The sequence below is a fragment of the Uloborus diversus genome, chromosome 2, assembly GCF_026930045.1.
Source record: "Uloborus diversus isolate 005 chromosome 2, Udiv.v.3.1, whole genome shotgun sequence".
Lineage (NCBI taxonomy): Eukaryota > Metazoa > Arthropoda > Arachnida > Araneae > Uloboridae > Uloborus > Uloborus diversus.
Genome location: NC_072732.1, coordinates 15,376,807 through 15,390,836, shown reverse-complemented (window position 1 = coordinate 15,390,836; position 14,030 = coordinate 15,376,807). Strand labels below are relative to the sequence as shown.

Sequence of the window (14,030 nt, the reverse complement as noted above, 5' to 3'; positions counted from 1 at the left end):
TTTGACCTTTTAACCATTGAGGGATCTAGCGTAGATTTAGGAGTCTTTCTTTCTTTTTACTTTTTTCTATTTCACTCTGAACTGTATTTCTATGCTTCAAATGTGAGAAATTCGTGCAGAAAGTTGGAGGAAAAAAATCAATCCAGAAATAGTCCACAGACCTCCTTAATAATCTGCGACGGTAGTCGCAGCGTCGCGCTGTTTGTTATCGGGGAGCTAACTTTAATAGAGGTACACTATAGTTTCCATGTAACTTTGATCCAACATGGTGGTTAATAGTAGGGTTACCATGCAGTTGTAGGATGTCGATAACTAGATTTTTCCAATAGCTAGAGGTCCAGCATATTGCTAATCATACACAACAGCCGGCTATCAAAATTTGCGGCCAGAAGCAGCCAATTATTCACCAAGCACATGCGAAATATTGGCTCGTAAAATCCATGAGTCAGATATTGGCTGTTAGCTTGGGTACGAGACCCCCTTGCCTTCGATATCATGTCAAAGTAGTGGAGGTCTGAATGACCCATTTGCCGTGTCTTGATATGACATTTGAAACCGATGAACCAATTAAATTGGTAGATACCGGAGTTGCTTATGTATCAAGCCATCAAAGTAATCATGAGAATTTTTGCACTTTGTGGTGTCAGTGGGGGTAAAGGGAAACATAATTTCACTGTTTAAACCTTAGATTCTTCCCTACCTTTCGGAAAAATTGAGGCATAAAAATGTGCTTTTTTTTTTTTTTTTTTTTTGGTCCTCTCTGGGTGTAGTAGTCAGACCAGATCAGTAGTATCCCAGTCAGTAACTGGGTGTCAAAAACTTGACTTTATAACTGTATTATTCAGTAAGTTACCGCCCTATAGCCAGGGCTAAGGTTAAAATACACCGCCAGCTCAGTCAATCCAGCCGAGGACTGCAGTTTTGTGCTTATTAGCACTCATCAGCCCTGCATAGGAGTGACTGAGCTGGAGGTGGAAAACCCCTTAAGGAAGCCAAGAGTGCCAAACAAACTGGTAGCTAATACAGAATTAGCACAGACCAGACGAGTGAGCGAAGCAATGGTTCGGTTCAACTCAAATATTGTAGCCAAGTATATTCTGTATTTGCTATCAATTTGTTTGGCACTCTTGGCTTCCTTAAGAGGTTTTCCACCTAAAGCTCAGTCCCTCCTGTGCCAGGCTGATGAGTGCTAATAAGCACGAAACTCTGTCCTCGGCTGGAATTGACTGAGCTGGCGGTGTATTTCATTTATAACTGTTTGTTAGCGAAGGAAATCATGTTTACATTTACCCACAGAGACTGGAAGGTAAAAGGAAACACCTCATTCATTTCCCTATTAGATTGATGTTGGTAAGTAGATAATCGGAACCATACGCAATTAAGTAGTTGAGATGCTTAAGAAGAAACTAACAATAATTCATTGCTCGAAGATCACATGCAACCCGCTGAATCCTCCAAATGTAATTTGACGTCGTTTAAGAAATAAAAATCATACAAAAGATAAATTTTTTGCACTGAATTAATGTTAAATACACACAAAAGTCATTCGCATAAAGATTACATTCCGAAAAATATAAAAAATTAAAAACTCAGTTGTTTTCATTGTTTTCATTATTCTCAGGGTACTGTATGCGTGAGATAAGCGGAAATACCTATATTGCACCTCAAAATTACCTCGGAAGGTGAAATTCATAAATAAATGATTTTAGTTCTCTTTCACACGACAAGTATTTCACTCACCAACAGTTTAATTTCAAAAACTAACACAAGTGTGGCAATAGATTTTCTATTTCCATTCACTCCATGTTTCATTTTACTCCCAACTGACCCCATTTATTTATTTTTTTAACCCCTTCAGTCGGAATTATGAAATATTAGACCAAAAATGTTGATACTTGGTACACAGTGTACTATGGTAAAGGGCATATTATAGACAAAATTTTGAGTTTGTAGGAGAAAAATTTAAAGAGTTATGGCACGTCCAATATTCCGGACTTATATTTTTGAAATCAATATTTCATATACAAAAACGATAAAATACCGAACAAACTTCATTATAAAATGTTCTACAAACAATTATCTTACTAATATTATATATGCGAAAGTTTGTCTGTATGGATGTATGGATGTATGGATGTATGGATGGATGTTTGTTACTCTTTCACGCAAAAACTACTGAACGGATTTTGATGAAACTTTACAATAATATAGCTTATGCATCAGAATAACACATAGGGTAGTTTTCGTCCCGTTATGGGGGGCAAAACCCCCTTAGGGGTGCAATAAAACACAATTTTTGTATAAATTCTCTAATATTGGGATGAAAAAATACTTGCACATATCTACATTATATGTCCATCGAAAGCTCTGATTTTTCTGCTGAAGATGGCACCTGTTCGAAATTTCTAAGTAGAATAAAAAACGAGTTATGAGCTTTTTAGATCCATGTTCGAAGGCTTTCCTCAACTCAATACAGTATTTAGTGTATCATCTCAACTCCCTGTCGATAGCGACAATTGTTGTATTGTTGACTTTCTTTGCTTTTCGTGATTGTTCAAGGCTTTTCTCAAGTCAAATCTTGAAGTAAGATTTTTGCACAAAATTGGCAAATAATACATGATTTGGCTGATGATTTTACATTTAAACGGAACTTTAATGTAATTAATGGTTTTTATTATTATTTATGCTGATTGAACACTTACTCATTATCCAAACAACCAGCAGATCGCCAAAATTTTTGCAGAAAGATTTCCGTAGCTGATGCATTTGGCAGTTTTTTCCAACGTTGCTGTTTTTGAAGCCGAAGACTACGTCATAATGTTTCTCAGCTTTCACCATGTAAACAAAATATCGCCAATCAAAGAATTTTCAAAAGACTTTTTTTACTGTGTTAAATAATCCAGCAATTAAAATAGGCAAATCCATAAACAGCACAAAAACTTCCATTAATTTTCCTTTTTGCACAATTTCAAACAATCACCAAATTTTATTACTTATTTTGGTAACATTTCGGATGAAACTGTTTAGCGCCATTTTATGGTGACCAAAAATATCTCAGCATCTGGCGACGATATCTCTGTAACGAAAATTAATATCATATCGTTTTACAAAGTAAGGAAAGAATGGGGGAGCATCATCGAAGGTACCCCGAAACGACTTTCGCAAATTCGGTAAAATCGCACCAAGAGCCACAATGATTGAAATTTCCCGAAATAACTAAAGCAAGTATAAGGGGATTACGAGCGCAGCTACTTTTTTTAATCACTTCGTACTTCATTAGCCATACAGAGAAGGTTTTAGACTCCATGTTAAAAAAAAGTATCAACAGTTTAATCTTTTTAAACATGAGAAGATTAATTTCATGTTTTTTAAATTTGTATATGCTTAAATATAGTGCTTTCGTTTCTAAATCAATACTACTTTGTTCTTTATACTTATTGCTATTTTAGTTTTATGGGTAAGGAAGAAACTCGATTTTTAATCACGTCAAAAAGATGTGTTTTAAATTCTTTCACTTAAAGCAGAAAACAAAAGGAAGTAACGATTTTTTCGAATAATTATTACTGACCCAGGCAACGCCGGGTATTTTTGCTAGTAAAACATAATATAAGCGTTTGAAACGATTAATTAAAGATTATACATTTTTAAATAAATCAATAAAAAACCTCGCTTTTCAGATGAAAATCCATGGTTGGAAAAATGAGCCACTCTCTACCTCTCAATCCTTATATGTCAGTGTTGTCAATCCCAAAACGAAAAATTATTTCACAGATTATAATAAGTATGTAAGTATTTATATGTAAAGAGTAAACTACAAAAAAAATCAACTAATTAAATCAATTATTAAATGATTAGCAGTTGTTTAAAGTGTATGTCCGGTATACCGGACACCAGGTCTGAAGGGGTTTAAGAAATTACAAAGGAAATGTACTCACTGAATTCCGGGTCCCCACATGGTTTCCTACGACAAAATTTTCTAATCCTGTCGTCGTCGCACTGTAATTCTGACAAGTAGGTAAAGTTCTTGCAATGGGCCACTCTGTCCAACTCTTTTTCTGGAGAAACCACAAACAGATCCAGAATTTTATTGAATTTTGCTTTGTTCCTCAACGCCTCGATATCGCCATTGAATTCAGATTGAATTTTGCGTATTTGTGTTGGATCATTAGGGAGCAACGTCTGATATCGGATATCATACTTTAAGGGTTTCGATGGCATGAGAATGATGATCAGCGAGACGAGACCGATCCATGACAGGAGGATGAAAAGCAAAAAGCAGTGGTCTCTTCGAACGAGTCTTCTGTTCAGGACTTTCCTTATTTTTCTATAAGAACAACGAATCACAGATTCAAAGGTCATTGGAAGTTCTTGGTGAGAGCTTCAGCATTCTAAAGTAACGAGAAAACAAACGCTTGTATGCAAGAGACCCGAAAATGAAAAGCACGTAAAAACTACAAAAAAACTTGCCAGAAATGAAAGGCAAAAATGGCCCGAGCACTTTTTAGAAAGAGAAAAGATCTCCCAACTAAGCTAAAATTCTTAAGAAGCTTATAATTCCTCATTCAAATTAGGCTGTTAACATCCATCCACTATAATATTAAAATCTGTTCGCGTCTGTCTGTCTGTCTGTCTGAAGATCTATCTTCTCTAGAACCACTGCGAATCGGAAGTCAAACGAGATACCGATCAATTCGAAATTTTCCAAAGAAAACAATAGGACCAATCTCGTAATTGTGCGACTTTAATTATCAGAGATATTAATTAAAACGTTAATTAACATAACGTTATTCAGGAATTTTTATTTCTTTCCTGTTGCCATTTTGCATATGCGTGAGCAAGTAAAATTCTAATAATTGTTTTAAAAGAGATTTTTTGGCTGCTGTCCAAATCTTAAAACAAAGTTTCCATCTAGAATTTCATTTTAAATTAGTTTAAAATTGGTTGCCCTATTCGGACATAGCCTTTATTTTATCGTCTGCCCTTTTTTTATTTTTTACATTCAACGTTCTTAACTCTTTTCAGCATATGAAAGTTGTTTCTTTAGCTATGTTTATTGATTGAAGTGTAAGTTTATCATTCACCGGCCTCATATTTTGGTACACTTAGGATGTGCGACTAATTATGTTTATTTTGTTGGACTTTTTCCCGTCACATGGGTGAGTTTTCGAATTGTAATAACTCTCTTTTTCCTTCCCGTTTCTATTTTTGAAACACAGTTTGTATCGTTAAAAGAACATGTTAAATTAAGATTGTTTGAATTTTTTTTAAGTAAAACAGAGCTGAGCAAAAATATTGTTTTTAAGGATTTTAACTAAAGCTTAATTCGAATCTGATGACTTGGTATTAAATTAGAAGCTAATTGGTATTTATTTAGTCTTGGTGCTTTAGTTTCACATAATCAAAATGTGTATGTCATTTTATGTAAAAAGATGATCGTAACTGTACATAAATATTTCAGATATAGTCTATCAGATGTAATTCATTTTAACGTGAGCACATATTATAGTTGATAATGCATATATTTTCATCTTTTGTGCTAATTGAAAATACTCATAACTTGTATCATTGATAACTATGATTAACGTTAAAGAGATTTTTGCCAAAAATATGCTCTACTGGTGTTTTGCAAACCTTGCATTACGCGTATTTATTTACTCCTTAACGATTTAGAAACTGATGTCAGAGTAATGCAAAAACATCAATTGGACATCTCTTTCGTTTTTTACGTACCCCGTGCAACGCCGGGCACGCAGCTAGTTATTAATACTTATCCTTTTCAGAATGTAAAAGTGCATAGAAATGATATTAAATAAGTAATTCTAAGTTAACCGTTATAATCCCCTAACCAGGTTGCTTTGTTAAGGGATCACAGTACCATTCAAACACTTTTTTTTTCAATTTAAGTAAATTTTATATTTCTTTGAAACCATAACATGCATACTTATTTCTTAATCAATAATTTATTTTCAAAATTTAAAAATATTGCCTTTTTTTTTTAAAAAATTCAAAAAATTGAAGAAAATTTCAATTTTTTGAAATTCCTAAGACTTTTTTTTATTTTTTAACTAATTTTTTTTTTTTTTTTTGCTAAACGATCACTATAATCATCTCTAAAAATCTGGGCATTCATAAAAAGTAGTCGAAAACTTTGTACTGCATAGTGAATAAAATATGACAACGTATATAAAGTACAAATTCAAAACGAAAAAAGGTTAAAAAACCAAACCAGCAAACAGCTGTTTCGGCACTCTAAAATACAAGTGCCATCATCAGTGCAATTGAAAACGAAGACAGGTTCTTTTACAACTCGTCTCTCATTCCAATGTTCGCCTCGACTGTGTTTTAGTCGGGTTGAACCTGTCTTCGTTTTCAATTGCACTGATGATGGCACTTGTATTTTAGAGTGCCGAAACAGCTGTTTGCTGGTTTTTTAACCTTTTTTCATTCTCAATTTGTACTTTATATACGTTGTCATATTTTATTCATCTGGGCATTCATTTGCTTATGAGTTTATTAGAAAATGTTCTATGATTAATTATGTAAAAAATGTTTTTTTTTAATTGGTTTTTTAAAAGTTTAACATGCTCTAAACATTTGAGTAATTTATAAAATGCTTATCCAATGCACAGTTTTGTCAAATATGTTATCCCAATCGCAAAAAGTATTACTTTAAAGCTGTATCTTCAATAGAAAAAAATCCTTAGGGATTCTAATGACATGAAAACACAAAATTACCATCATCGAGAAAAAGCAGTTTAAAGATTTTCTTTTGCATAAGAACACATAGCGAGCATGGCCTAAAACCACTCATAACTTTTTAAATATTTGAACTACAGCAATGAAACTTTTTCCCTGTATTCAGAATAGTTCTTAGTTTTGAAATACGCAATAAAAATTTTTTTGATCGTTTCATCATTTTTGAGGTGCTGTAATCCCTTAATGAGGAGACTTTTACACACATTTTACGTGATTGTGAAAATTTGTCTGCTTATAGATTTGAACACCTTTGTCAGCATGTAATCGAGCCTTGGGAGATTCGTAACATTTACATCAATTCTTGCTAAATTTTTCTTCAGCTACTGGTCTTGTTTAGAGATTTTTGTCTGAAGATAAGTACAATAGACCTCTGGTCGCAGTGTTTGGTTCGGCTGATGCTCTATCAGTTAATTTGCTGACTTTAAATAACAATATAATCTATAAATAAATAATAAAACTGTCTAACGAGCAATGAACAAAACACGAGCTGAAGCAATTAATTGCAGTTATATATTAGACGAACAAATATTCTCAAAAGAGCAAACTCATTGTTAAAGTCGGCGGAGTCAAAACAACATCATAGTCACAGAAATCTGTTAAACGATTAACTCTCTGATTTCAAAAGACTATCAAAGGGGGATAATGCTTATCATAGTTTTCAATGATAAAGTTGTTATAAAATTTAACATTAAAACTTCATTATAGTTCTTAGTTAAAAGATTAGTTTCTTGCAAAACATTCCTCTCTCTACTATGAAAGTGATTTTTTGAAATGCCAATTTCATGGCGAAATATCAAATGTATACACCTTTCACTAGAACAAATTAAACTTAACCAAAATAAAACTTTATCTCGAAGTAAAACCTCAACTTCTGAAACGGATTTCACAAAATAAAAATACTCGTATTTTAAAATGCTGCATAAACAAACGGCCTATTAGAAGTAGCATAAATACGAATGATAACTTAGGACAATACCTGACGTAAGAGAATCTTTACTTCAATCCTTATGCAGAGATTAGAATCAAGTCAAAACATTTTTCATTGAAAAAATAATAGTTTTAAAAAGGCCTACGCCAAGAAAACAAATTTATTCATAACAACAAAAGACATGAGCTTTCATGATAGCCTAATCATTATAGATGTAAGAGTCAAATTTTGACGGCGAAAATAAAATATTATCTCGAAGTACCAGCTCGACTCCTGTAACCAACTCCACCAAATAAGAAAATTGCTTAAAATGCTACATAAGCAAAAGACATATCAAAAGCAGAAATTCGAATGACAACTTTGGACAATACATAAAATAGGAATGGGTTCACTCAAATTCTTACATGGATATTCTCGGATCTGTCGATGCGTTTTTAAACTTGTAAAATGATAATTTAAAAAAATGCTGATATTAAGAGAAAGTTCTACTCGTTAAACATAAAAAAATGAAATGTATACAGCTTTAACGAGACCGATAAACTTAAAACCAGTAAGGAATAAATTTTTAATAATGAAAATAAAAATTTCAACTCTAAGTAACAATTTAACCCCTCAAACCGATTCCACTATACAAACTATTCCTTCTATGGTGTATAAGACAAAGAAATATAAGACGTAGGACCAAAGGACAATACCTGACGGATAAACATCTTCACTTTACAGATATTTGGATCCTGTCAAAACCTTTTTTAACGAATGAAACAACCTTTAAAAATGTGTATTTTAAGAGCAAAACGTACTACTACAAACGAAAAAATATAAAAAGTACACGCGAAACTAAACTAAAAGCTTTAGCAGAAATCAAATTTTGATAGTGAAATCAAAATATCAACTAGGAGTAACAACTTAACTTTTTAAACCGATTCTACTATGTAAACAATATCTTAAAATGCTGCGTAAGAGAGGGGAAAAACACCAGGCGATAGAAATACGATTGACAATTAAGAACATTACCTGACAAAAGAACTTCCTCACTTTAAGCCTAACACAAAGATTTGCATTTCTTCAGAACATTTCTCTCTATATCAACTACCGCGCTTTTTTCTTTCAAAGAAGTGTCAGAATTCTATAGGCCTGATTCAGAGTTGTTTAAACTGATACCGTTGTCACACATCAGATACAGATAAAAGACGAGATTTCGTCACTTTGTTGTTGAGTCTAATCTATCCATCAAATATTATAATCTGTCGCGCTCTCAAAGAGATGCGAAAAATAGAACAATAAGCTCCTCCCCTTTCATTATCTTAAAGAGTAACGCAATGTTTTTAAAGATATAAAAAGTACCATTTTTAAACTGGAAGAAGTAAGGATGGTTTAATAATTAGATAACCTATCGGCCGTTTTGATGCCATTCATATTGGTTTAGCAGCATTAGCTCTGTACCTTTCAGCAAATGCAACCTATTTCAGATGCTAACAAATTTAATTTATGATAGAAATATGTCTACGAATCAGTCAAATTTTCTGTGCAACAACAACCATTGTATTGCATCGTCCCTAACACTGAGCTATAGTCATCACATTTACCAAAATCCAAAACTCTTTGTTTTTCTACAACCAGTATTTTTATTTAGTGCTAATGTAAGCGACGTTACTTACAGTTCAAGTATCTTACTATGCTATAAAAACCTAATGATGGCGTTACATCAACCAATGAAGTTTAATAACACATTATGACGTGGGATAAAAGTATTGTTAAACATTGAATTGCGTTTAACAAATGGAGCAGCTTTTAATTAAAGGTATGCCTAAATTTTAGGATAAAAGTAGTTAAAAATGGGTATAATTCTCTTCTTAATTCTCTCGCGAGTTTCTCCACAGCTTTTACTGAATAGTAGGGGAACGTGGGGCAAAGTGAAATAGCGGGACAAAGTGAGATGTGGAAATATTTACTTCGCTTTTAGCGCCACTTACCTAATGATATTTTAACTATGTGCATATGTAGTCTATTCTAGTCTTCAGAAAGAATTACCTCTGAAAATCAAAGCATGGGATAATACAAGCAATTTTCAAAAATTGCTGCTCAAATTGCGATGTTTTGTTGTTAATAAAAAATTATTTTGATTATAATATCAAAAGATAAAGTACTTGTTATTAACATTTTAAACGTTAATTGGGATCTTCTAATAGACGCCTGCAGTATTTATTTAGTTAATAGCTTATTTGTATTTTTAATATTTTTCATAATCAGTTTAGTGCATGCGGAGCAAAGTGGATGGGGCAAAGTGAAATAGTTTATTTCGTTTACTTATTCAATCATTTATTACACATCATATATGTATTCATTTATTAGCTAAATTATTTACATGCCTTCATTTAACTATTCACTTATTATTTCGCTCATTGACTTATTTTCTTATTCATTCACTATTATACAGGGTGCTTCAAAATGAATAGCGGGATTTTAACATGTTATAATATTTATTACACCAAACTTACAGCCACAAGTGATATATCAAATGAAAGAGAAACTCAAACAGTTTTTTGTTTGTTGGCATCAGTGCGCATGCGCGTGGGAATGTTTCTGCTGCAATCCGCTAGAAAGTGCTTGTAGCAAAATATGGCGACTAAAGAACAGAAAGCGTTTTGTGTTTTACAGAAAACTTTATCTTTCAGCAAGATGGTGCGCCGCTTCACTGGCATAATGAGGTACGCGATTGGCTTAACCTAACTGTACCCGACCGCTGGATTGGCCGTAAGGGGCCTAATGACAGGGCTTGTTTCCAATGCCCTCCACGGTCACCCGACCTAAAGCCGTGTGATTTCTATCTTTGGGGGGTTTATTAAGGACCCTGTGTATGTGCCTCCACTGCCGACCGACCTTCCCGAATCAAGGAACATGATTGAAACAGCTGTTGCAGCAATTACTAATGAGACACTCACTCAAAGTTTTGGAAGAACTCGCATATCGTCTTGACGTGTGTCGATGACAAATGGTGCTCACATTGAACACTTGTAGGCTATTATGTGAAACTGTTTGAGTTTCTCTTGTCATTTGGTATATCACTTGTGGCTGTAAGTTGGGGTGTACTAAATATTATAACATGTTAAAACCCCCGCTATTCATTTTGAAACACCCTGCATTTCACTTATTTAATTTCCCACATGCATTAATTAATTAATTAATTAATTAGTTTATCTCCTCATTATCTTTTGATTTATTCAATCTTCCCATATTTGCTCATTAATTTGTTCAAAAGTAGTTTCATAATCGAGTAGAAAATATTTCATTTGCAAATATTTCACTTTGCCCCACAAAAAGAAAAAGTGAAAATTTTCCACTTTTTTTTCAAGGAACAACTTTACTACCAAAAATAAAAAATATTTTTAAATGCAAGTTTTATTATAAAAAACAATGTCCTTTCTTTATGTACTGCAATTTTCAAAAGAAATGTCCATTTCGTTCATTTTGGAAAAGCTCAGTCATCTTAACACTTTCACTTTGCCCCTCATTCCCCTAATATTTTAATTCAATTTGAGAAACTAAAAGAAGCACGCTACTTGGGTCGAGATCCTTTGATGTTGAGCTATTCAGAAAACTGCGTTCATTTGAAAAAAAAAAAAGTCAAAAAGTTCATTTTTATTCATTTCATTTTTCTTGATAAGCTCAAAGAATTTCTTCACACCTACCTGAACTTATCTTAAATCGCTCTCTGATCAGTTTACGAGAGTGATATGGCTTTATTTTGTTTTGAGAAGTTTTCTGTTTCTGTTCCTTTGTTATAATTTTATCTTTATATCGTGTTTTTATTGAGGGTTCCAATATTTATCAGTTTTAATTTCATTGACTCTATTAAAAAGATAAAAACGCGTATTTCTCGAGTATGAACTGAAATCGTATTTTTGTTCACCAGTTTCGTTTCTGCTAATTAACAATTATTCATTTTTTCAAGTTTTAATTTAAGTAACATTATTTTGGTTTTAATTTCTCTGGGGTTGAAGTATTTAGCTTTCTTTGTAATTATAAGTGCGAAAAACGTAATTTGAATTGAAGGTGTCGAAACTCAAATGATTGCTAGGGGCTGGATGCTAGATGTCGTGGGTTGGATGCTAGATGGTGTGGGGGGAGGCGGACCAGAATAGTCTTAATCATATGTATGGAAAAGAAAATCAAGTTATTATCAAGTACGGTCAAGTAAAAACAATTAGCATTTGTGATTGCTTAAAAAAAAAAAGAAAAACAAATCACTTTGACCTACTAACTGTCTGAAATCATACCCATGAGCAATGGCATGTAAGTTATACTAGTAGCAGTTGAAAAATCTGCTTTTTGGTTTACCTAATGTCTTTTTTTTTTTTTTTTCGGATCCAAAATTCAAATTTTTTGAACCATGTTGAATTTACTAGTATTTCAGGGTATTTTATTCAATAGAAGTGCTTTTAAGTAGAAAATAACATTTCTTTTTAACGCACACAGTATTATACTTTTTGCCAATGCTTCCAAAATATTTTTAACAAATTGTAAGCAGAAAGACATGTATAAATTGTATTTCTAATTGCTGTTTAAGAAATATGGAATGCAAAAGAGAAAATCTAATGATCAATTTCAATCGGAAAATAATTTTTGTAATGCATGGCTAACATACTTGTTTTTCTTTATAAACTTTTCTTTTACTTTTACTTATACTTTTTTAAATAACAGAATTATTTTCTAGTCTCATCTGTTACTTTATTTTAGCGTTAAACTACTATTTATTGATGCATACCATACTGTACAAGAATGGTATCAGCAATAGCACGAGATATTACTAATGTTAATTCAGAAAAAAAATAAAATGTATGAATATTTATTTATCCACTTGATTGAAACGATATCGATTTTACTTAAAATTTCATAACTCGCAATAAACAAGTATGCACAAAAGTTAACCAGCATTGACATTTATTTTCAAAGAAATCATTTTTTTTTTACATAAATGTATTTGATAGTCTTTTAAGATGACTGGAGCCAAATTCCTATCTAAATGCACACAAACATTTTCATTGTAGTATTATTTTTTTCCTAACTAGCAGTACCCGCACAGCGATGCCCGTGCTAAAAATTAAATGGAGGTCCGTTGAATTAAAAAAAAATTGACGCCGCATCCCCCTCTGATGTGAAATGATCATTGTTCTTTGTATAAAATGCATACTCACCTTTTCAAAAAAAAAAAATAAAATAAAATAAAATAAAATTAAGCTTCTGTGGAATTTTAAACTTTGCGTCAAATGATTAAATTAGATTTACATTTGCTTTAAAACTCTATTTAGCGAGTGAAGCACTTTTTACTGCAATATAAAATATTTCGCCAAATAACCAAAAAAAAAGACATCAAATAATATCTTTCCAATGTAAAAATAATTCCATAACTCTATTGTTTATTGCCAAACTTGCCCAGCAACCACGCTATCATAATCCATCCGTCTAACGAAAAAAAATAAAATAAAAAAAAAACATGCCGTGGACCATTCAAAAATCATCGTCAGGAAAAAAGAAAATGTCGTACATTTCACTCGGATATAAACAAATCAAAAGTTTCTTTTATTTCAAAACAAATCGCCAAAACAGTGAATTTCATTAACGGTTGCCTTAAAACAATAACCCTAGATTGAACTGCTCAGGGCCTAACGCACCAAGCGACCACGCTACCGGAAGCCAGTCCTTTTGCGAGTGAAGCGGATGTTTTTTCTTTGGCAATAATAAATGTTTCGCCAAATAAACATAAAGGTATATGATCACATTAACAGTAGCTTTCACATCTTTACATATTAAGAGCTGCGTTTCCCGGCTTTGCTCGGTCTACCTTGAGAATAAAAATTGTGTCGAGTGACATATATTCAACAATCAGGCTTAAATAAAAGGAAAAAAAAAACACCATGAAAAATTACCCTTCCAAACATTGACGACAGATGTTAAAATACTTTTAAGAAATTAAAATACGAAAGATGGATTTTGAAAGCGTAACCATGGAAACATGAAATAAAACCTGAAATAAACAATGGATTCAAAAAGCGTAACCGTGGAAACGTGAAAATAAAATAGTTGACAACCTGAATCAAAATGACATATTTCGAAATTGATTTAAAAACGCTTGTAACTTTTTTTCCTTTGAAGATAGAAGCTAATTTCTTCGACCATAGGTCGAGATATTTCTGGAGTAAAAAATGTCGCTTTTTTTCAATGGTGTCAAAAAGAAAACTGTGGGACAATTCCTTCACTTTTTATTGATAGATTTAATGAAAAAAGTAGTGCCTAAATTTCAGCTAAGCCTAAAAAAGTTAGAGTTAAAAACGCAAATTACTCCCGT

General features: G+C 32.5%; 1 protein-coding gene across 2 annotated transcripts in view; it reads right to left on the bottom strand.

Annotated features, from left to right (window-relative positions):
- Window positions 1-14,030, bottom strand: part of LOC129217749 (beta-1,4-N-acetylgalactosaminyltransferase bre-4-like) — a 471,087-nt gene that overhangs the window by 401,817 nt on the left and 55,240 nt on the right. The window contains exons 1-2 of one of the 2 annotated variants that reach the window (XM_054852089.1): window positions 8,699-8,781; window positions 3,936-4,388 (exon numbers count right to left, since the gene is read on the bottom strand). The exons of the other annotated variant lie outside the window; for it this stretch is intronic. Of the exons in view, the coding sequence (XP_054708064.1) occupies window positions 3,936-4,359 (424 nt within the window). The 5' untranslated portion in view covers window positions 4,360-4,388; window positions 8,699-8,781. Of the gene's footprint in view, window positions 1-3,935; window positions 4,389-8,698; window positions 8,782-14,030 lie in introns of those variants that run through there. 2 annotated transcript variants of the gene reach the window in all.